The sequence below is a fragment of the Hippoglossus stenolepis genome, chromosome 13 (genome assembly GCF_022539355.2).
Source record: "Hippoglossus stenolepis isolate QCI-W04-F060 chromosome 13, HSTE1.2, whole genome shotgun sequence".
In the NCBI taxonomy this organism is placed as follows: domain Eukaryota; kingdom Metazoa; phylum Chordata; class Actinopteri; order Pleuronectiformes; family Pleuronectidae; genus Hippoglossus; species Hippoglossus stenolepis.
In genome coordinates, this window is record NC_061495.1 from 22539254 (window position 1) to 22556604 (window position 17351).

The 17351-nt window shown below is 41.0% G+C and overlaps 2 protein-coding genes across 2 annotated transcripts in view; both read left to right on the forward strand.

Annotated features, from left to right (window-relative positions):
• Nucleotides 1-3935, forward strand: part of hecw2a (HECT, C2 and WW domain containing E3 ubiquitin protein ligase 2a) — a 37239-nt gene extending 33304 nt beyond the window's left edge. Inside the window, exons 29-30 of the mRNA XM_035175565.2 lie at nucleotides 324-436; nucleotides 806-3935. Coding sequence (XP_035031456.2) covers nucleotides 324-436; nucleotides 806-917 — 225 coding nt within the window. The 3' untranslated portion in view covers nucleotides 918-3935. The remainder of the gene's footprint in view (nucleotides 1-323; nucleotides 437-805) is intronic.
• Nucleotides 3936-4886: 951 nt separating this feature from the next.
• Nucleotides 4887-17307, forward strand: stk17b (serine/threonine kinase 17b (apoptosis-inducing)). Its single transcript, XM_035174229.1, has 7 exons — nucleotides 4887-5454; nucleotides 9617-9829; nucleotides 10654-10792; nucleotides 11253-11379; nucleotides 12679-12727; nucleotides 13050-13229; nucleotides 13986-17307. Exons 1-7 carry the CDS (start codon nucleotides 5333-5335, stop codon nucleotides 14209-14211), a joined length of 1056 nt encoding a protein of 351 aa, XP_035030120.1. The 5' UTR covers nucleotides 4887-5332; the 3' UTR covers nucleotides 14212-17307.
• The last annotated feature ends 44 nt before the right edge of the window (nucleotides 17308-17351 follow it).

A 17351-nucleotide genomic window follows, 5' to 3' on the forward strand; every position in this document is an offset into this window, starting at 1 on the left:
GCCCCCGTGTGGAGGCCAGATGCCCTGCAGATACTGCAGAGATGTGTTCACCGCACACCACTCACTGTGAAACCTTCATATCACAACGGCCGAGCTTCTACCTTGATAACGTGCTTGAGAAATAATTCAAGATGTTAGAGTGACTTTTGCTATCAAAAAGGAGTTTGAAATTTTCAGGTTTTCAGTGAAATTACTTGTTAAAATTCAGATGAATATATAAAACTAAAACGATTAATTCATATCATATTTAATTCATGAATAATCAAATGTGTTAGGCTGCTGTTTTCATATTGATCTGACTTTTGTGTCTTTCGTGTCTCTAGTTTGTGACAGGCACTTCCAGTATTCCTTACGAGGGTTTCGCCTCCCTACGGGGGAGTAATGGACCTCGCAGATTCTGTGTCGAGAAGTGGGGAAAAATCACCTCCTTACCCAGGTAGGGCTACTGTTTAATAAGATAACTAGTAAGTAAGTAATGGAATGAATATGACTAATGTTAAACACAACTTTTGTGTTTGTATAAGTGACTTAACACTTCTTATTCTCACTTCTTATTCTCCTAATAATCATCTGATCATTTTTTGGGTATTGGGATTCTATGGGTGTTAGAGCTGCTACTTTGGTCTGATTTGTTTAAATCAGTGGGTGTGTCAAACATGTGAATGAATTAAAAAAAGAAATCTGCCATTTTTTGCCATAAAGTTTCATATGTACATGTTCTTTGTATTATTTGCTGTTCTGAGAATAATGATTGAATTAAACATTTATCTTTTTGTTGTGTGTTGTGTGTTGTGTGTCTCCACAGGGCTCACACTTGCTTTAATCGTTTGGACCTCCCACCTTACCCGTCCTTCTCCATGCTCTACGAGAAGCTGGTCACTGCTGTAGAGGAAACGAGCACGTTCGGTTTGGAATAACCTCAACACAGCTCACATCCAGGTGTAACTTAAGACAGAGAAGCACCTGGACATCTCTGGAAGGACATGGAAAATAAAACTAATATCCTCAAATGGCAACTACCCACCCATGGATAACGCTGCAGTTTTTTTACAACTGGTTTTTCTTCACTCAGTACACAGGATTCATTCCAATTCTCCGCCTCTCTCTTACATTTTTGACAGCGACCCATCACTTGAACACCCTCTGGAAGAAAGACGGAGAATTGGAAAATAGAGCGAAAAGCCGTACAGTGCAGTTTCTTGTTGTCATGGTAACCTTTGTTCATTAAGCCACATGTGTGCTTTATCTCTTCAGTTAATGGCCTTGGTTACTGGATTTTTTAGCATCTCCCCTTCTCCTTCTCCTCCTCTTTCTCCACCCTGCAGCTCAGAGACAGCTGCTCGAAAGCTACAGCGCTCCCTTCTCCCTCCCTGGACCTCTAAACTGTGTCCTTCCTGCACTGAGGCTGCAGTGTCATAAACTATAACACCTATAACACACCCACACACACACTCACACATTAACAAACATGAGATATTTTGTTATGATTGAAGTGCAAACCAGTGTTTCTCCCAATATTTTTTATCAGCTTGGAAATATGACCTTCTCGACTTTTAAATGGGTATTCAATGGAGCAGGAGATACACTGGTGTGCACAAACACCCACTCACACACACAAGCAAGTAAACAAATACAAATCAGTTGACAAAACAGAGACTTGACAGTACCTGTTAACTGTTTTGATTCTTTCATAAGCATCAGTAATACATGTATGGACAGTGTCAGGACTGTTACCTTCACTACTGTAACATCAGAGCTCTTATCTGAGCATGAGAGGTTAACACACATCAGACGCAGCCTTGTTTCTGGAAACAGTCAACAAGGACGCCCAGTATCACACACACATACAATACTACAGCATTATCCTTGCACCCTCCAGTTTATTTTCGTACAGTGTCACAGATGCACTCACTCCAGATACATGTACCGACACACTCCAGTCAGATAGAAATGCAGGGTTCCTGTCTTTCAAACTCTTCCACACATTTATCATGAGCGACCAATGCACTTTCTCTCCCACACAGACAGATGACACCTGCTCATGAGTATGACACACAAGGTCCTGCTCACTGATGCAATCGCCTCCCACCCAGTGAAAGTGATGAATGTACCAAATCAGTGACTGAATGTATGAACCTCAAGCAACTCTGCTCGGCCCCCGAGGAAGGGGAATCTCACACAGGCTGGAGAGGAAACACAAAGTTGGATGTGAAGTGAAAGGAAATGAAATATGACGCAGTTGCTTGAGGAAGGAGGAGGCACTTGACCCGATGTTGGCACCGGATTAGGCCTTGTTAGCTGAAAGACAAACCTGGTGTCAACCTAGGTTCCTGTTCAGAGTGCAGCGGTGGGATTTTTTTAGGACCTCTTGGGTTTTCCTGACTGTAAAGGGAAATTTCACAAGGGAAGCTATTTTATGTCTGACCAGATCCTCGTGTGTCACAAATCAAAAGACGATGAAACTGTAGGAGCTGCAGGTTAAGTTCCTTTTACAGATATCAACACAAGGGGGCAGTAAGGTATGCTAAAGCAGAGAAGCAGTGATTTGTCTGTGCTGAATGACCTGACCAAGTGTGAGGATGTAGTTGTCAGGAAAAAGAACTGACCTTTAGGGCTGTGTGGATATTATATTTTAGAAGTTTTGTCATGACAGACAATAGTTTTGTCTTTAAAGCCAGTGAATCAACATTTCTGTAAGTGCACTACCATACCCCAAGGGACCCTTTCACTTCTCTCACACACTTTCCTACATGCACACAAAAACACACACATTTTCTATGGGGTGCATGCAAGATTACACCTACTGTAAAAAGTCCTGTTGGAGCTTAAACACAGGGGCTGGAATCATGGTGATGGGCCCCACATGTGATGCGAGATGTGGGGGCAGACTTTTGTATCCCAGTCCCCTCTCCCAGCCCAATACTGCATGTGGGATCTTCTTGGCCAGCTCTGTGAGCCGAGCCAGGGCAGAAACCCCTAGATGGCGTTGTGTTATAGCTCGATATTGCATGCTGAAATAGTGCAACACACTGTCCTTACTAGCTTTTTTTGCATGAGGATATTGCTACCCATTCAGAAAAAAGGGTGAGGGAGTTGGTTAAGTTGTGTCACTTTGGTTGTGGCGCTTACTTGATGCATGCGGCCTTATGCTTACCTGCCACTGTCATACCTTGAGTGTAAAGCTCATGGGAACAAGGTGTGGGAAATCGGTGCTTCAGTCACTTAGTTTTAGCTCTGATAATTGACAATGTGTGACTGCAATCGTTTGTTTTCTCTATGACAGTGTGATGGCGAGTATCTTGGCAGCATGTTTCAAAAATGTTGTTACTTTCATATGTGCACGTCTGCCTATCTTAGTAATAGGTCGATGGTTATGTTTCATTGCTCATGGTGATGAATCAGTGGGGCTGTTTTGATTTTGTGAAATGTGCGAGCACATGTACGTGTACCATGTGTGCGGTCCTGTTTGTCTCTTTGTATATAACTGTATATGTATGTCTGTCCTGTTGTGTGTATAAATATATATTTTGCACCGAATGTACCAAAGGTTTGGGGCTTTCAAAGTCGACCATTAGGCCTGCTCTCTATTTCACGATGTCTCACACACACATCCTGCTCCTGGCTCCTGGCAAATCCTGACAGAACGTCACTACATGTTTGCTTGAGAAGCAGATTTCCGGCATGGGCAACAATGCTTCACGTTAGCATTGACATTACTTGGTCAGTTTGACATTTTCCATAATGATGCTAATCTGCTGCAAAAGACTGGTAAAACTGGTTACTTGCTTCACAGTCACACTGCTCTTCTTTCTTAGTACATTTCTGACGGGACCCGGCTCCACTTTTCTGATTTCCACTCTATGCAAAGCTCCTGTGTGTGTGTCTCCATTTCACCCCAATGATTGTAATAAAAGAGAACAAATGGCAAATTTTGATTAATGATACATGACCCTGATTTATAGACGATGAGGATTTTGTACAGAATTAATGTGTAAATAACAAAACGTATTATCACTAAAGTACATTATGAAACGTTTATAAGGACACCATTTTTATCATCAATTAATTTCCCTCTTCTTAACTAAACAACCCACCCCTAAACCCAGGGTTCTAACCTGTTCCAGCCAAAAATGGAAAAAAATATGTATATATATATATATATATATATATATATATTTTTTTAAGTAAAAATAAATAAATAAGAATCTTAAAGATGTGTAGAAATATATATCCTAAAAATATAAAACTATTTATCTTTCCCAACATATACTTATATATTTGTGATTGCATGGTGCTTGGTGCAGTCTCTATGAGTAGGATGCTGAGGTCAGTGTGAAGTTTCTCCAGATGCTTTGCCAAATGTATATAAATGCACATGTGCACAGCAGTTCAGGAAAAGATGAAATGTGTAGGAAATGTTGGACAATTTATATATGGATAATTTAGACTTATGGATCACAACTTGATGCATTATCGCAGAGGCTGGACTTATTTCCAGTACTTGAGAGATGAATTCATACACATGCAAGCATAGTTCACGTTTATATACTACTAAACTAACATTTTTGACTTAAAAATCTACATGTTTTGTTTGTATCAAAATAAACAATTTCAAGCATAACACTTTAATTTGAATAAAGAAAATGTGAATTAGTGTTTAATGATTAGAAAACAAAACAATACAAAAGTATGCCCCCAAATATACTTGAAACTTATACTTTTGATATTTATGGCAGTCAAGCTTTGATTTTAAATATCAAAGTTTCTCGATTGTGCTTCTGAACAATTTCCGGTGGTTCAAGTAAACGGGCGCAGGGCACACACCTGTCCCGACCGCTGGGTGCTATTCACTGTCACACTTACGGCTTTTTTCAAACGTAGCGGCAGTGCGCATGCGCCAGGCCGTGACGTGTCCACAGAGTGTCAGGCAGGGGATGTGAGAATGAGCGAGGACTCCGGGGATAAACTTGTCTGCTGAGGTGCGGAGGCTCGGAGCGACGCCGTGGAGGATTTAGCAACAGCTCTCAGTCGTAGGTGGAGGTTTGACTTAGTTACCGCTGCGCTTCAGCTCAGCAAAGTCTCTTCAACTCACTTTTATTTCCGCGACATTGACCGTTGAGCTAAGTCCGCTAGCCACAGTTGAGCTAACCACAGTCGGTAATCTGAGCTGAACAATAGCACGGTCACCGGGTTTAGCTAACATTAACATGTAATCGATGTGGCCGTTGCTCGCTAGCCTTTTAGCTTAGTTTAACCGTCCACCTCTCGTTAGCTTAGCGTGTAGCCCGGTGTCCAGTCCGTTAGCCGGCAGCAGGAGTGACAGGAGAGGAAGATGTCCCGGAGGAGACTGGACAGTCGCAGCGGACTCTCCGCAGGTCTGCTCGGAGAAACCCAGACCCCGATCAGCACGGAGCCCCTGGACAGTGTATATGAAGTCACCGGAGAGCTGGGGAGGTGAGGACAACATGTCTGACTGCTACTAAACACACAGGTTCAGAATCTGCACAAAGCCCAGAGGTTGTTCATCCATGCGCAGTTAGTTATTATATTTACATTTATTAAGAGTAGGTGATATTAATTCAGATTGTTCATATACTACTACTTTGAATAATGGTTCCAATTGTGTTGCATTTCATTTCCAAGATTTCTCTTCTGGTTACTCACAACTATCAACTATGGAATCTGACAGTTTATGGGAAAGTCTCATCAGTAGATCAAGCGCAGCCTAAGTGTGTCATACACTTCCATTTACTGTATGGACAGTTGAATGTCATAAACTGAATACATAGATAGATAGTGCTTTCCATAAGCTGTCAACAAAAGCTTATCCTCTTACTCCAGTTTCACAAAAAAGAGGTAAGATTGGATTGTTGATCGTTCAAAGTAATCCATTTTAAGATGTCACCTCACACTGTGTTCTGGGCTTTCTTCATAATCAGCCATGATAAATGTAAACATAGTTTCCTGATCCATTAGCAACCATGGAACTTATCATTTCCTAATTCACTGGTGGTATTGTTTTAGCAGCTTATAACACAACACAAAAGAGTGCTGTCCCATATCACAAAAGAAGGCAGATGATGTCGTAACAAATGCGTCTTGACTTAACAAGCCCAGGATTTCACTGTTGTGAATGTGAAGAAAATGTGTAATGAAGGATGCATTTACGGAAACCATATTGTTACATGTTAATAAATGAGGGTCAGTTTACCCTCACAAAGGCTAAAGATAGAGACAGTATTGAATCACTTTATAGATTTAGAGGACATGAGAGTTAAAACTGAATCATTTTCACATATGGACAACAGGAACACTTACAGGCAGCCTGAAGAATTCCTATCAGTGATCAAGGCAATCGTGTCCATTAATTAATAATTTATAGCAATATATACCCATGTTTATATTGTCTGTAATTGCTATTTTTGTTTAAAGGCTGAGCAAAGATCAAGCAAATCACTGTATTAATGTTAGCTGCATGTGTGTTCTGGACTGTAAGACTTGTTACCAGCGTAAACACGAGGGCCTCTCCGTGCCAGGGGACTGACTTGATCGTGCTACAGTAGACCTTTGTCATGTGTTTGGCACCATGTGTGAGCCATGGCAACAGCTGATGGTCAATGACCACATCCATGATCACATCAGTGGTGTGTTTGAAGTAATGTATCACACCCCAAGTACGTACAACTTTCAAAACCGGAGGAAGGAAACAAGCACATGTGCAAACCAGACTTTAAAAAGGAGAAATGACACATGCCACTTGTGTGTGTGTGTGTGTGTGTGTGCGTGTGCGTGTGTGTGCATGTTTGTGTGTTGTCAAAACAGGAAGTTTTAAGGTTAATTGTTTGGCTGAAAATGTTTTAGTTCTACATTTTACTTTTTAACAAATGAGAAATTCAGATAAATAGATGCTTCCCTTTAACAGGAACATTTCGGTCTCACTGCATTTCCTTATTTCTTTGTGGGACCGCAACTCTAAACTATATTTACTATCAACATGGTACATTGGTTGTTACCCTCACCTAGGAGGTTATGTTTTCACTCCTGTTTGTTTGTAAGCAAGATAACACACAAACTACTGGATGGATTAGCATGAATCTTGATTTTGTTGCAGATCCATTCTCTATTTCACTTTCTTTAAGATTAAACAATAGTTATTTTTTGGACATTTACACTGATATCCCTGGATATCCCTAATTAATGGATTAAGATAAAAAAAGAAAATCCAGAATATTAAGTGGACTTATTTTTTTATTTAAGTCCATTATTGGTGGAGGTATGTGCTCTACTATTCCATTCTAGATTTAAATGGAATTGGTTTGGGACGACATGCATCAGTTAGCATTGACTGTATCAACATTGAATCCGATGTGTGAGTAATGTGAGAAGAGGTATGAACTACTAAAATGCTAGTAAATGGCTGGGCTGTGTATAGACTCGTAAAATGTGACTCACTGTCCTTTTTCCAACCCCAGCATGCAGAATGCAGTAATGATCAGTATGCCCATCCTTGTCAGGGTGTGAGTCTATAATCATTTTTGTTTTGTCATCAGAATTAGAAAATAATTTGGAATTTTTTCATGAAACTTCATGAAGAGAAAATATTAGGACTCCAGGGGTGGTATTGAATGCTAGAACTGCATAAATACAAGATTAGTAACGGTGATCGGTGGTGCCACAAGAGTAGGTTAGTTTAGTGCCATTGTTCTATTGTCTAAGAAAAGTCTTTCTGGGTCTATAACCTTCACAGCCATTGCTATTGGTGCTTAGTTGTTATTTTTAGACGAGTTTTGTTTTTCTTTTGTTGCTGTAATTGTAAGGCCTTGTGTCCACAAATAACTTACAACATCAGCTGGATGCCAGGTTTTTAGTGAGGATAACATAGATCTAGTTCTAATAAATATTTCTTTACTAACCTGCCAGCCTTATGTTTCTATCCCTATCCCTTTATTTAAGAGCATGTTCTTTCAGTTTGAGAGCAGGACAGATTGTGCTCACACTGTTCACTTGCACTCAGATATGTTGTCGCTCTAACAGATGTGCTACATTCTAGCTGCAGCTCTAGTCCTCTTTCTCATGTTGCTTCTTTGCACATGTGAAATGTCTGCTCTTAGAGTTCTCATCTGATGTCGGATTTTTCTATTTGCTCTTGGATCTTTTTGTGCTACAACTCTGTCAAAATACCCCGACCAATAGAATGCCAGGTGTAGTGATGACAAATGAAATTGTCCCACCCTCGTAGGTGTGTTAGCTTAGTTTCTGCAGGCCCAGATTTAAATGTATTATGTGTCAATTACACCATGCTGAGTCCTGTTAATAATTGTGTATAGTTGAATTGTTGCTTTTCAGGTTCATCAGCATGGGTGAATCATGACAGTTTAATCTAGCAGCCAGTAGCCACTTGTCTCTGCCCATTCTTTAATATCATGAGCAATTACCCTGATTATCTCGACATAGTTTCAGTGTTAACACCAGGCCGTTCTGGAACACATTATTCATACAAAACAGTTTAATTTAGTATTAACTAAGGAACATTTCTTCCAGACAACCTTGTCTTCTCTCTACTACACTCACATACCAGAGATAGTAACCAGACAGCCACTTGTGATATTCTATGCCTAAACATATCGTTTTGTACTCCATATTGATCTAACACTTTTTCCTTGTCGATCTACTTACTAATTCCACAAATGTCTGTCTGTTTGTGGAACTCATATTTCACTAACCGCTCATCTTATTAGCTTCACACTTGGCATGTGTATTCCACTATTAGTATTATTCTGGTGCGTTTTGGACACGTGATATGTTCAATATTAATAAAAGCGGAATAAACAAGTCAAGTCAAACAGCTCTCTGTAGCAGTCAATGGGGGCAGTGTGTCTTCAGTCTGTGGACTTAGTTGAACATGTCTTCTTCTATGTCCTTGGAGCAGCGGTCTGCAACTGGGGCAAACCGCTGGTCCAAATCGCTGCCATTTTGATGATATGATTATTTTTTTCACTATATCAAACTGAGACAGACACACAGCATATTATCTGTCATGGCAACCACATTCATAGAATTACCTCCTGTTTGGCAATCTGTCCTCAATTTTAAAGCACAACGTTTGTGTTGTTGCTACAATGCTTTATATCAAGCTAAATTACAGAGCTTTTATTTTGAAAAGTTGTGAACTTGGGCACAAAGATTGTGTTGATTTTTGAACAGACCTCTGAAATAGCCAACATACAATGTATGAAAAAAACCAACAGTTTAGTAAATCATTTAAACTTAGATACAAGCTACATGTGAACAGTAATAACGCAAATTCAATAAAATCTTCATTGTAGATAAACCAGGTAGGATGAATGCAAGTTTTCACTCTGCACATTAGACTGTTTATATAAAGCTCTGCACACAACATCTAGCACTCCAGCAAGGTAAAAGTGACAATATATTGTAGAACTGTTTGAGGAGAACTCACCAATGACAAGGACTTACTCTAAAAGTGGAAAGCAAACAGCCCAATCCAAACAGGCAGTTTTTGAATGGCACTGCACTAGTACTTTTAAAATGATATAATGAAACTGATCTTTGTGTCTAATATGGTTCTACATTAATCATATGTCCACTCTCTCAGGGGGAAGTTTGCAGTGGTCAGGCGCTGTGTGGAGAAGGCCTCAGGCAAAGTGTTTGCTGCTAAATTCCTTCGGAAAAGGAGGAGAGGCCGCGACTGCCGGGCTGATGTCATTCACGAGATGGCCGTCCTGGAGATGGCCCGTAACAATGCTCGAGTGGTCAAACTGCTTGCTGCGTATGAGACGGATCACGACATCGTCTTAGTGCTGGAATAGTGAGTCCATAACCGAAGCAGTAACATTTTTTTTGTTTGAACATATGACACATACATAATTAATCTTTTATACCTAACACTGTTAACACTAGCTCAGTTGTTCTGACACATAGCACAGTCCTGTAAATGCCTTTTTGAGGTCAAAGTTCTGTTTGTCCTGTGTCAAGGAGCTGCTACACGATCTGCCTTTTTATATAATACCTAATGGGTATTATATAGCACAGGTTTATTAACACATGTATAATAGGTGTGGAACTGAGTGAAGATCACTGGACTGAACATTTGTCCTTCCTTGTGGCATATCATTCATCTAGCCTCTTTGTATCATCAAAACAGAAACTAGATGTAAGACCAAGATGGTAAAGTGGTTTTGTAACCACACCTTCTCAGAGCAAAGTCAGTGTGAACAATTGTAAGACAGTCTGGACAAGGAGAAATACCAACTGAGGCTTAAAAAACTTGAAATGTCATAAAGTCAGACAAGGAATTATTCTGAAGTAGGCTCTAGAGCATTACCACAGGTTAAGCAAGCTAATGTATCAAAGTCAGATGAACAAGTCTTTCTCTGTGTGTTTGGATGACACATTTACCCACAGCGAATAACAAGAACAGGCTGCTTTCTTGCTCAGAAAGACTTAACCAGATGACCCTGTGACCACAGGTTAAACCACTAGGACATGAATACAGTATATTTATGCTTCTTTTTTCAAAAGGCAACCACATCTAAACTACATCAGATGCCACAAAAATTGCTTTGTGATTTAATATACTTGGAAAGTTGAGTTTGTGTATTTACAACATATTTGTGTTTTCTCTTTGGCCAGTGCGGCAGGTGGAGAGATATTTGATCACTGTGTGTCTGAGGAGCTGCTGCCAGAGGTACAGATCACCAGACTGATCAGGCAAACACTGGAGGGAGTCCACCACCTCCACCAGAGAAACCTGGTGCACTTAGACCTCAAGGTTTGACGCACATGCACAGTATATAATGTACTGTATATGTCATGTATAACTTCTCCTGCATCATTGACACCTGGCTGTGAAACAAATGCCCTGTTACTGGCTGCAGTGCAGGTGATCTCCATGTTGGAAATGTTTACAATATAACTCTAAAGGGAATTTTATAAGAGTAGTTATTTCAACAACCTCATTCTCTTTTGTAGAAAATGAAGCAAACATGTATTAATTATGCTTTTACAGTGTCATATGGTCAATATATTTTCTAGACTTCAACAAACAGCCCTGTTAGAAATACTTACAGAAAATTCAGAGAACACCTCTCCGTTAGACTTACGGTCAAAGAGCAGTTGAGAACAAGTACAATTTTTTAAATAAGTTTGGTTCCCAAGCTAAAAGTACTTCTTATTTTACCACCACTTCTGCTTTTACAAGATGTGTTTCCTCTTTGTTTTTTCCCCCTCAGCCACAGAATATTCTCCTGACCAGCCTGTCCCCTCCAGGGGATATAAAGATCGTGGACTTTGGCCTGGCACGTAGATTGGGTGCGGTTGGAGAGCTCAGAGAGATTCTTGGCACACCTGAATATGTGGGTAAGGTGATTGTTCATAAAACAGGCTTTGATTACTCAAAGACACCAGACACGAGCAGACGTCACCAACGTAACCACGGTAGAGTTAGTAACACGGAGATAAAAGATAGATTAGATAGAAAAGGTTAAAGATAACTAATTTGCTTCATTAGCATTTCAATACATGTGCACATAGAGGCACTGTCTGTAAATACAGTCCTACTGCCATACAGGAAATACTAGGTTTAATCCATTCACACAGACCTCGAGAATCCTTTTTAAAGAAGACAACAAGTGTCATGGAAGAGTCCACAAAACACTTTTGGAGTTTCAGGGGTAAACAGCGTTGCTGCCAAATCCAATACGATTGAAGTAAATGGCGACCACTTCTTCAAACAGAAAAAACGCCTCCATCCTGTGGTGGCATCCAAGTGTCCGTAAGCCCAGACATTCAAATTCGACCCCCAAATGGCATCATTTTGCACCATGTTTTTAGTCTAAATGTCCACTGTTATCCTCCTCCTAGTTACTGCTGCAGTAACTGCAGCTATCGTGATTTCTCGCAATACTCGCAAGTTCTCGCGATGGTCTTGTTTCCCCCTTGGAGCGACTGGCCTTCAAAGCCTCTCCATACGACCTCGATGGGGTCGCATCCTCCACACCGCATACACTTGCCAGCTGCTCAGATTTGCCCGTTTCCTCTCAAAGGCTTCCTCCATCCAGTCTTTGCAGGGAACAGTCAACTCCAGCAGGACCAACTGCTTTGTTGTTTCAGAACGCAGAACCATGTCTGGTCTGAGCATGGTCACTGCGATGGGGTCTGGGAACTTGAGCTGTCTCCCTATGTCGACCTTCAGCTGCAATTCCCTTGCTGTAACCAGGAGCCCACCAGCCTGACATGGGTGCTGCTGTGGCTTCTCCCTAGCTTTAACAAAAATGAGGAATGAATTAATGGTGTTGTTGCTTAGTGGTGGAGATCCCTGAGCTGATGACCTCTGCGGTGGCTCTCAGTACCTGTTGGTGGCCTATTTTTAGTACATTAGATATTGATTATTGAAATGCCTTATTGTTATCACCATGACACTTGTGGTTTCCCATACCTTTACCATTGGCTTGTCTTTAATTCTCGTGAGCTTTGTGTTGTCCATTTTACTCAGCCAGCTCCTTCAATGAGTTAAATTAAATTCATGAAACAGAAGAATGATTCTAAAGATGCAACTAAAACAGCTGTAGTGTTTTAAAAAGAAAGAAGACAACATGAGGCAGGAAATGACACATTCTTGCAGTTTTCAACTGACGGCTGACTTTTTCTTTCCTGCAGCTCCAGAGATTCTGAATTATGAGCCAATCACAACAGCGACCGACCTGTGGTGAGTGCTGACTGGAATATCTTCACCAGCTCTTCATAATACATTGTGCTGATTTGAAAGAAACTGTAATTTTATCTCTTGTGAAGGAGACAGTGATACTGCTACACACAGTTTTAACTCTGTTATCCAAACCAAATGATCTGTTCAGATTTGTTTTAATTGAGCTAATCCATTTCAGTGTAAATCCACAAACCACAAAGTAGTTCTGTGAAGATATCATTTTTATTAAATTTTTTCTGAATGATGATTGATGTTGTCTGCTGTCTTGAGGTGCTCCAGCCTTTGTTTTGACTGTGCCCTTCATGCATGTTTTTGTCCGCAGGAGTGTGGGCGTTATAGCTTACATGCTGGTGACGGGTGAGTCGCCGTTTGTCGGCGACGACAAGCAGGAGACGTATCTGAACGTGTCCCAGGTGAACGTGGACTACAGCAGGGAGGCCTTTTCCAGGGTGTCTGAGCTGGCTGTGGACTTCATCCGCAAGCTGCTGGTCAAAACACCAGAGTGAGTAAACATGGCAACAGTGTCAGAGCCTCAAACTGCTGATGTGCTTGACGGATTGGTCATGGTGCACTCTAACCGTGATGTTGACACAACACCTTTCCTTTCCAACTCGCGCTTGAGGGGCAGCGATTAGGTGCAGTCTTATTCTAAATGCTAGGTGTCGCTGCTGAGAAAAATGCAACCACACTGATGGAAAAAGGCAAAGAAGAAACACAAACAAAAACAGTTTTGGCCCTGGCTTGTTTTCTCCAGGAGCACTTTTGCCTTGACAAACCGGTTGTGGAGGTTTCTCAATAGTTTCCTTCAAAATGCTTAGTCTTTACCAAAAGTCTATACAAAGTGTTTTACCAGCTGGTAATCTCTATGCTCCCTTATTATTGAGGCGTAATTTAGATGTCTGTAAATAGGGACCTTTTTGCAGACTCTTTTCTCCTGCATGTTGCTCTAGCCATGCTTGCCAAGTTATAAAGTTTGGAGGTAAACGACCATGCGCAGGTGTAAAGGATTCACACACCAGTGCAGCTTGCACATCCCACAGCCAATAAAGCTCAGATTTATATTTTTACACCTAAGAAATTAATTTTATGCACAAATACAATAAGATATTTTTTGTTAGTTATTAGCATCAATAATGTACTTAACTAAAATGAGCAAATAACCGGCATATTAATGAAACCGATTGTCTGTAGGTCTTGATTGACTGAACTCTGTTACAGTGGTGCTTTCTAAGAGTGTTACATTGTGCTTTGACCACAGGGACCGGCCCAGTGCTGCAGAGTGTATGAGCCACCCGTGGTTGTGGCAGCTGTGTCTGAGCCCCGACCCCACCGCCGTCAGCCGCACCATCCGCGAGAGGACCTGTGGCACCAAGTGTGCAGCGCCATCCGAAGACAAGGAGAACTTCCTGGAGTCCCCACACTCGCATGCAAAGAGGTTTCGCTTTGACGAGGAACCATCCGCCCCTGGGGATGGTGACTTTTGAAAAAGTAAAATTGGAGGAATCGAAGGCGGGGGTGCCCACCTCTTCCTCTGAGTTTTTTAATTATTTTAAGCCCCCACACCAGCAGCCGTATGCTGCCCCCCACTCAAGAGTATTTAGGTTGTGTTCATATCTCACTAATTTGCAAAATTCCAAGATCAACCACTCAAACCAAAGATAACCAGCTATATTTTGAGATCTATCACTGATGCTGTTAAAAGTGAAAATGTACATGTCTATTAATGCAGTGTGTTTAACCTAAAGTATTTAATTCTTTTCATTGTTCAGATCTTTACTATTTTCAAGGGCTGCATGAGCCGGCTCTATGTTTATCTGTCCCTTTACTGATGAAGGCCAGTCATTCTAGGGAAATCTATGCAATACTTCTGTTGTATAGTTAAAACCTTTTTTAAAAACCTTTGAGAAGTTAGCTGCACTCTGCCTTAAGGTGGGATGTGAAGTGTTCTTATTCCAGCTATTGTTAGTGGCACTTGAGCAGAAATGTGTGATATAGAGAGAAGAACCTCTGCAGGCAGGAAGTGTGATCGTGTCCTCATTTGCATGTGGGTGCCGATGGACAGCAGTGTCATGGGAAATCAGGTTGAGTTTAAAAGACTCACACTGGCCACTGTCATTTTTTTGAGAAGACACTGCTGTCCATGTCACTCACTTCCCCGCAGCACTTCCACTTGAATAACAACCAGCAGAAGGACACAATCACACACAAGCATATAACATTCCTATTATGTTTGCCTTGTCCCCCGATGTTAAACTTTCATGTTCTCCATGTCTGCTCCAGATGAAGGGTTCAAATTAGCTCAGGGCTTCAGATACAACTCATTTTAATAACTGGAACCATAATGTAGCCCCCTTCCACAGAACCCGGAGACCTCCACATTCAGTCTTAATCTTGTATTCAGGTTAATCTGGTAGAAACAAATCATTGTACTGTTGGAATCATTCTTTATCCTCCCTCAGTAACATAAGGCTGCTCTGGCTCAATATAAAACTAATGAGTCATTCCCATGCCACGCCCAAACTTACTCGGATGATTTCCTCAGTAAGGCAGGAGAGAAACACGACTTCAGCACTTAGCTTCACGAGCACACGTTCAGAACTGATAAGCACAACAGGAGCTATTTCTGAAGGTTTGTCTGATTATGTGTCCTTGACAGGTTCATTGTCTTTGAATCCCTCACCAAAGCCATTCCGTCTGCTTACACGGCGTCAGCATTACAAGCTACTCTCGTCCCCCTGGGTCAGGTGATTTGTTCCTGGTGTTTTCATCTCAGGGCATGCTGCTCACTCTCTGCTCACTTTGTTTTCTTTTCCTAACATTATTCTTGTAGGCCTATGATAAAAAATAATAATTATTATTTATGTGTTGGACTTATATTTTTATGTAAATAATGTGCTCACATGTGTTTTAAGAAGGATTCTGGGGGGAGTCGAGTGGTTTTGAACGATTCTGGTGTTATTTAAAACAAGATGCTGTTGTGGTTACAGTATAATGACTCATAAATGTTGGACTGCAGCGAATTGGAAAGTTGAAAGTAAAGATTAGTTTTCAGGTGGTACTAGGAAGTAAGGAAGGATGAGTCAGGTGGTTTTAGTCAAAAGAAGGTGATGAAATATTTTGAGAAGTGCATGTCTTGAACGAAACATGTAATGGAGCAGTTTTTGACAAATGGGACATCTGACTATTTCCCAAAATGTCGAACTGTTTGTTTTGATGTTGGCTTTTGAGATTTGTAGGCATGAAAGACTTGTAGGACTGATGCTATGTTTTAAAAAACGGAGATGGATGTTTGTCTCAAGAAGTGAAACAGACACACTGTATCACGTGAAATATGAGGCACTTACTTGGAAGTGGCTGCCAAAAGAGTAACTGTAATGTCATAATATTTAATGCTGTTCACTCACAGGAAGTGCCATCTTTTGTTCAAGTGATACTTGAATGAAAAAAAAACCATCCACCACCTCTATAGTGCAGCACCAGCAACTGTGATTGCTGTTAACCTCCAAACATTCCTCCTGTAGTTGCGAGGTGCCAAACGGAATAAGTCCATGTTGTATTTGTTTGTTGTTGTCACCAGCTGAGACAAAGGCCTTTGTGCGGGAGATGGGCGTCTCCAGCCACAACCATGCTCTCATCTTCATGATGTCATCCTTTCAAACTGGAACACCACACTGTAAAAGATGTTTTCTTCTCAATAAGATTCAACCTGAGTGAGCAGTTTCGACTCCAAACCAGCTTCATACTGTCAGACTATGGAAGCAGGAGATGCCACATTGTCTCTTTTTACACTGTATAAAGAAATAAGCTTGGATTTGACTTCATCTCAAGAGTGACATCTTTAAGTCTGGTCACATGTTTCTACCTAATACTGTATCTAGACGTGCAATAGCACCTTAAAAATCTCAATTCAGGCTGATTATGAAAGTTTCTCAAGTGTTTACTTTGAAAAGGAAACTTCCAAACTCAGTTGCACAGAAACGAATGAAGCTGCTTTTCCTGTTGCACCAGAGTCTGTAACAACCAGATGAAGTTGACAGATCTGCAGAGAGGATGGACTTGTTTTGCAATGCAGTGATGTCAGGGATCTCTCTGCAGGATGACGAAATGCGTGAACGGGTCGGACACAAGTGGCTCGTGTTTGCCGGAGTTGTTTATCTGTCACTTGAACATGACTTATGCTGTGGTGTAGGTTTTTGTACAGCTATTGTACTGTTATTTCCAGCAGCTAGTCACCCGGTGGCCTCGGTGCCTGAGTGCTCATCGTGTGAACGGGAGGTGCTCAGCTGGCGGTCCTGAGCTACCACTGATGTCACCCAACACTTGTGTCTTTTCTGTAACTGCAGCCAGACTGAAGGTCACTGTAGACTTAAGTCAAACCAGCCACAAGCACAAGCAAATACATGTTTGAGATGTTTGTTTATTTTGCATTTTATATATATTTTTAATGTATGAGCATTCTGATTGCATCTGAAATGACTAAAAGAAAAGACATAATCTGTGTTATATTCTGATCAACTGCAGGCTAATATGTAGGCATTGCAAAACAAACTGAAAAAGCTCATTAAAGATTGTAGAAAATATCTGATGTCGCATGTGGTCTTTTGTTCAATGAAAGAAAAAACAT